Raw genomic sequence first — 6737 nt, 5'->3', positions numbered from 1 at the left:
CAATCAAAATGAATATCAGCATATCGTTGCTGCGTATTATACTATTCTCATTGAAATAAAGTATTATTTGTAAAAGATACTTAAAAAAATCTTCAGTATTATATGGAAGAATTATTTTTACGCATTAGTTGTTGGTTCATGCAACGAATCCGTGCATTCCTTATTTTATTTTTATTAAAACCTTTTACCTTTATTTAAGTGTAACAACCGTACAGAAAACATAGCCCAGCTTACCCAAAAATAAACACAGACTTAAAAAAAATGTGAAGTGAAAAGTGCCAAACCTAAATCACTATGCTGAACGGAACGACAGACAGGGGCGGAGTGTCCCTACAATCGTCTCCAGTGAAGGTCTCAACGTCCCCAGTTAGGGCCACATCTAGTCCCGTGCGGGCTCCACCATCCCCACTCAAGAGTTCCTTAGCCAGTGGGAGACGATCTCCTAGGAGATGTCAGTTCGCGGCCCCAGTAGAGGATGCGAGGGATAAGTGTGGGGCCTCATGGTTGTGTCGAAGAGGGGCCGGGATTGGGGAGGAATCCGACCCTGAAAGGTCACCGGGACCGAGTGCCCCGGTGCTGCAGGCCTGTGACGAGTCTGTGCCTCCGCCGAAGAACTGCTTCAGACTGGTTATGTTGGGGTAAGTTTTTTTTTGTGTACTTAATACTTTTTTGTAGTCATTTTATAAGTAAATAGGTAATCGATCTTTGGAAGACCAATTTAATTTGAAAAGAACTTAGTTTTTGTTTTTCAGTATTCAGTAAAAACAGTTAAGTTTTTTGTTCATAAAAAAAATTGCTGATTCATTCAATGTACGGAATTTCAATAAAGGAAATTGTACTGAAGGTTAAAAAAGCTGGACGATTTGCGAAAAACAGCCAACACTTTAAAAAATCGAGTCACACGTCGTCTAATCGATTCGTTTCCACTTACCTCAGCATCCAACAAATTGACAAAGAACACGAGATCCGATCGGTTAGTTAACCTTCTAGTAAATCGATTTGCTCGACTCGACAAATGTGTAGGGCGATTCCGATGAACGTTCAATTGAAGACCCTATCCGATCATTCTGATTATTGGATTGCAGAATATCCCACTTGGTGCGGAATTTTACTAAATATGTATGTGTCGTATATTCGAGACAAGGGGTCGTATTAAGGTGCGACGGCGCGTGCGAGGGGGTGGGGGGGGGGAGTCTAGATGACCTTTAGACTGTTCTTAGATTATTATCCTTAATTTGTATTCGATTGTTAGTGGTGAAAATAACGGAAAGCAATATCGAATTGCGTATTGAGTTTCTAACTGTCGGTCGTTTGGTTGCCTGTTTTACGGCCAGTTTCTTCATCAAAAGTAAAAGTCAAAGTAATGTCTAAAGTAAAAGTAACGGTCGAATTCGTTTTTTCAAGGCTAAAGTGACAGCAAAACTAATAGAAAAAATGAATTTGACCGTTACTTTCACTTTAGACATTACTTTGACTTTTACTTTGGCTTTAACTTTTGATGAAGAAACTGGCTATATGAAACTAAATATGTACCTCTACATAGACATGCAGTAGAATTCCATTAATGAAATAAGTGGTTTGATGTCTCCTGATTTCAAAGATAACGAAATGGTCATCCATCCATGATTTGGTGGCCTTAAATGCGACTTAAAATTATTCATATCGATATTAAACTTAAGATCAACATATTGAAATTAAGGGACTTCTAACTACGTAGGTACCTACTAAACTTATTTTTATAACGAAAATTGCAAACAGTAAGTGCTTGATAATTCAAATTCCTTGAGTAATTCCAAGTATCGTTTGGCGCGCTTCCCATATCAAACTAACCGTGAATTTATGTCCCGATGTTCTATTGGCTATTCTTCATACAGCTACATCATGTAACAAATCGAGTAGCATTGTGCTCGTAAAATAAAGGTTATTTATCAAATAGATACCCACCGTCGTACTACAAAATTTTTAAACGTCTGTTGTACACTGTGAACACTTGTCTAAAAAAATGTCTGATTACATGACAAATTTTATATACCTACTAGCTTCTGCCAGCGGTTTCATCCGCATCCCGTGGAAACCTCTGCACGAACCCGGATAAAAAGTAGCCTATAGCCTTCCTCGGTAAATGGGCTATCTAACACTGAAAGAATTTTTCAAATCGGACCAGTAGTTCCTGAGATTAGCGCGTTCAAACAAACAAACAAACTCTTCAGCTTTATAATATTAGTATAGATTAGATGACGTTGAAATAAGGTCCGTTTTGCAGCCACATTCTTTTTAGATATGTCTTCGATAGATGCTTAAGTTTTTGTAGTAAGGCTGCTAGTGTTTTTTAAAATGGTAGTCACTTATTTATCGGACTTCCAAAAAAGGTATATTTTATGGTATTATTTATTAAAGGTATATTTCAGTCTTTTAAATTCGTTAATTCATCATCCTCCGAGCCTTTTCCCAACTATGTTGGGGTCGGCTTCCAGTCAAACCGGATTCAGCTGGGTACCAGTGCTTTAGTTTTTCAATTCGTTAATTGAGGATTCCAAAAAAGCCTCTTGATTCTTTCTCCTAAGATCAACGGTTAATAAAAACGTTATGAGCAAAAGTTAGTTTAATATTTTATCAAGGTACTTATAAATGGAATTAAACACCAACAAATAACTGTCCAATTGTTATTTTAACAACATAGATCTTGGAATCACAACTCCCAACTTCTAATTAAGCAGAATTTTGCCACGCACGTGTAAACTCTTGCTCAGAACAGTCTCGCTATTGCTATGCATAAACAAACGAGAGCTAGAAACCTGTTAAACAATATGAACTTTGTAAATTGAAGTACTAGCTTTCCTTGTGCTATGGTCTTATATAATTAGACGCGAAGCTTCGCACGGGTATAAATTGTACTATAGGTTCCTCATGAATTTCTTAGGCGCTATCGTCATTATAAAAACTGATTTACAGGTTTTGAATTTCTGATGATTTAGCTGTTCTCTGCGCTCCAATGGCGTCCCGAGGGCACTGCTTCCTTTACTGGGAAAAATGTTATGTTCTATGTTTTTTCTCAGGCTGTAGGGTAGGTAACTGTGTGATATTTTTTCACTTAATCGGTTCTAAATCTCAGGCAGGTAGATAACTGTGTAATATTTTTTCAGTTAAATTGCATCGATGCTGGATTTTTTTGTGAATAAGTTTTTTCTATGTGAATTGTAGGTACTACATAATAAAAATGTGCAAATAACTGAATATGAAAAGTTTTATTTCTTCTAAGACTTTTCATTGGTAGTAAAACGAGTAACAACATCCAAAAATCAAAACGGAGTTTCGCATGTATTTATTAGGATCTAGTTTGTTATGATACAATCCGAGTTTCAAGATGCGCTGGTACCTTCAGAGATACTTAAAAGTTTTCAGTAAAAAGGTTCACCTCTCACAAACGAAACTTCCCTTTTTAAAACTTTTATAGTGCTATGCTATGAAAACTTATGTATTAGCCTTCACGTTGAAGATGATACGAAACTAAATTAAATAAGTGTGTTTAACTGGGACTTACATAAAGCTTATTTCACTTTTCTCTATGTTTTAAATAATATTAGAATAACTACTAGGTAATAATATATTATAATTGCGAAAGTTATGCTTTTTTTTTTTTATTTATTTTTGAAAGTAATTCTGTATGTCTATCCGTTTAACTTTCACTCCAAAACTATTGATTTGTTTGTACCGAAATGGAGTCTGAGAAAGAACATATGTAAAGGTGCTGAAAGAAGTTCCATCATTTCCTGACGGGGAACAAGTTACATATGAAAGTTAAACATATTCAAATACTAGCTGGTGCCCGCGACTTCGTCTGCGCAGGTTTAGTATTTCGAACAATATGTTTACAAATTGTAGCCTATGTGTTATTCTGATGTATAAGCTATATTATTGTAAAGTTTCATTAAAATCCATTCAGTAGTTTTTGCGTGAAAGAGTAACAAACATCCATACATACAAACTTTCGCGTTTATAATATTAGTAGGATGTAAAATTAGGTTAAGAATACGTGAATTTAGGTTTCTTGCCTAAAATCTGCCCTTAGTATCCTCCAAAAGCTTCTACCACGGTTTCAAAGATTTTTGTATCACATACACATTGGTACGGTGCTCAGTGAATCAATAAATTATAGGCCGCGCGACAATCTCGGCGGAAATTGCGAAAGCCGAGCTGTTGACACACGGACAGATTAGCAAATTTCTTGCTGAATATATCAGAGGTGTACACTGAATAATGGTGTATTTATTTATATTAATTTTTAGGACGTACATTAACTGTATGTAGTATTTGGTTAGAAAAATGAAATATGTAAAGAAATATAAGACAGGATGCAGGAGATTTTACGATAATTTACGGGAAATGGGGTAACAAAATGTAAAATAACATTAGCGTTGTACTTCAACTAATTTTATAAGTAAAAAGTAATTAATAACAACAAACAAGGCCTATATGACAGTCTGAAAACTAAATGATGGATATACTGGGGCAATAGTTAAAAATCTTCATAATTCCGATTGGACCACCCAAGCTTAACATAACCAAACACAAACAACATAATAGCATATTAAAATAATAACATTTCTCTCGTCACAGCTACACATTATACAATAAATCGGGTCGGATGACAATCGCAGCACAAATTGCAAATACCGCGCCGTGTCGTGCCGAGCCGAGCCGAGCCGTGTCGTGTCGTGCCGAGCCGAGCCGAGCCGTGTCGTGACGTGCCGAGGAGTATCGTGTCGTGTCGAAGCGTTGGCGCTCGTGATTACCATCTCTGTTGAATGTAGCGCTTGTGTACCGCTACTATTGGCACTCAATTGTGTTTTGAATGTTCTATGATACCTATTGTTTAAGTCTTATTAAATAAATTTATTATTTTATGCAGTTAAACAGCTAAGACCAGCGTTCTAAACATTGGCTCATTGGTATTAGCAGTTTTCCGTGAAAATACATGTACCTCTTACCAACAAATGAAAAGGTCTAAATACTTGTAGGTAAGATTAGAACGAAAAAAAAAGAAAAATGAAGATATCAAACTCAAAATCTTTACTTGGTTTAGGACTCAAAATTAAGTCCCATCTCACGATCTAAAAGTAGCTTACCTTCATTCAGCACTCAATATCGAACGTTAAAAGAAACTCGTGTAAAAAGTCATTCATCTGAATTGTGAAAACATATCTGTTTAATACACATGTCTGGATAAAAGGATATGATGGCGTCTGTCAGCTGTTTCTGAACCCACGCTACTTCATAAAGTCAGAATGAGAAGATTACAACGTAAGCTGAATGAAATACATATTCTAGAACGAATACATGAACGAGTTCACCGACTGAATAAACGTTTTCTTTAAAACAATACTTTTAATTTTCAAGTTCAAGTTTTGAAGGAAACATTTATTTTAAGAACAATGGACGTTAATATAATCTGCGAAAATGTATCTAAGTATTTTTGGGGAAATTTCATACCTACAGGTTATTAGTTTTTGAAAGGTTTTATTATTGGTAGCTTGAAGATTGATCATGGAGTTAGATGACGGTAAAAAGGCGTTTAGCAAACGCTAAGCAGAATTATTTACTTACTTAGTTAAGAGTTGTTCTAGAATACGGCCGTGAACGTTTCAGCCAATAAATAAAAAGTGTCCATTCATGATCTTGGAGTTGAGTACCTGACAGAAAAAAGTGAAGTATTTTTAGAAAAACGATTTGGATGATAGTAAGTAGGCAATTTAAATTCTTAGTTCAAGAAAGTAGCTGTAGGTTTAAAAATATTTCATTTTGTGATAAGTATAACATCATGTCCTTTTACAACACGGCAGTAAGTTACTTGTGCAATAATTAAGAAGAATAAAAAAAGCCGCACGGTGTTACTCAGTTATATGATAATTAAGACCTAAAAAGGTACGCTTTTTTAGATAACATCAAAATCAACCAAATCATTTCAACAGTTTATGACTTATACTAGAAACAACCTATCAACCTATCTCTTTACGTCAAAACCGTAACTCACATTCGTCAACCCGTCGAAAACAATAAGTAGGGACGAAATATAAAATTATACCACAGACACGAGTATACATAGAAGTGTGAGATTAGTGTAGTTCACATCTACCTTTGATCGTTCGCCCGGCAAATTGATAGATTACCTATCCAATAGGTTTTCTATTACATTACGTAACAATCTGGTTCACGATGTTTGCGACACGTTCATTTATCAGAGAGACGTCACTTATCTGCTTTTTGCAGATGTCTGTGTAATTTTGTAAGTGGTTTTAATGTCTGGATAATGTTTGGTGGAATGATCTGGATAATTTGGTGTTGGGTTGGGGTCTGAAAAATAATAATAATTTTAATTAAGGAAAAAAAAAGGTTTTTTATGTACATACATGGGCAGAAATGATTGTTCCTGCTCTTATAGTGTCATGAATTAATGCAAAAGTCTGGTGATGTTGAGGTCCTCTGGTACCTATTTAAAGAATCGCTTAACAAGCACGAGTTGACGCGTCTTGAGTTTCATCATTTCTAGGGGATGTTGAATGGGACCCTCTTACTGTTACTCCTCACCATACCTATATGTTATATTGTTCACCATACACGCTTCTGAATATATGGTCGCTGTAGACTGATCAAAAAATGGCCTACAAGATAGCGTCCCAAATAAAAGGTCTTATAAAGCCAGTAAGTGTACATTCAAGAAGTAAAAAATATTGCTTTTC

At 35.6% G+C, this 6737-nt stretch overlaps 1 protein-coding gene across 1 annotated transcript in view; it reads left to right on the top strand.

Annotated features, from left to right (window-relative positions):
- The first annotated feature begins 207 nt into the window (after window positions 1–207).
- LOC124635372 (GTP-binding protein Rhes) overlaps window positions 208–6737 on the top strand; it is a 58456-nt gene continuing 51926 nt past the window's right edge. The window contains exon 1 of the mRNA XM_047171249.1: window positions 208–638. Within this exon, the coding sequence (XP_047027205.1) occupies window positions 295–638 (344 nt within the window). The 5' untranslated portion in view covers window positions 208–294. The remainder of the gene's footprint in view (window positions 639–6737) is intronic.

This window comes from Helicoverpa zea, chromosome 12, assembly GCF_022581195.2.
Source record: "Helicoverpa zea isolate HzStark_Cry1AcR chromosome 12, ilHelZeax1.1, whole genome shotgun sequence".
Lineage (NCBI taxonomy): Eukaryota > Metazoa > Arthropoda > Insecta > Lepidoptera > Noctuidae > Helicoverpa > Helicoverpa zea.
Note: the sequence above shows the minus strand (reverse complement) of the source record. Positions and strands in the feature narration are given on the sequence as shown.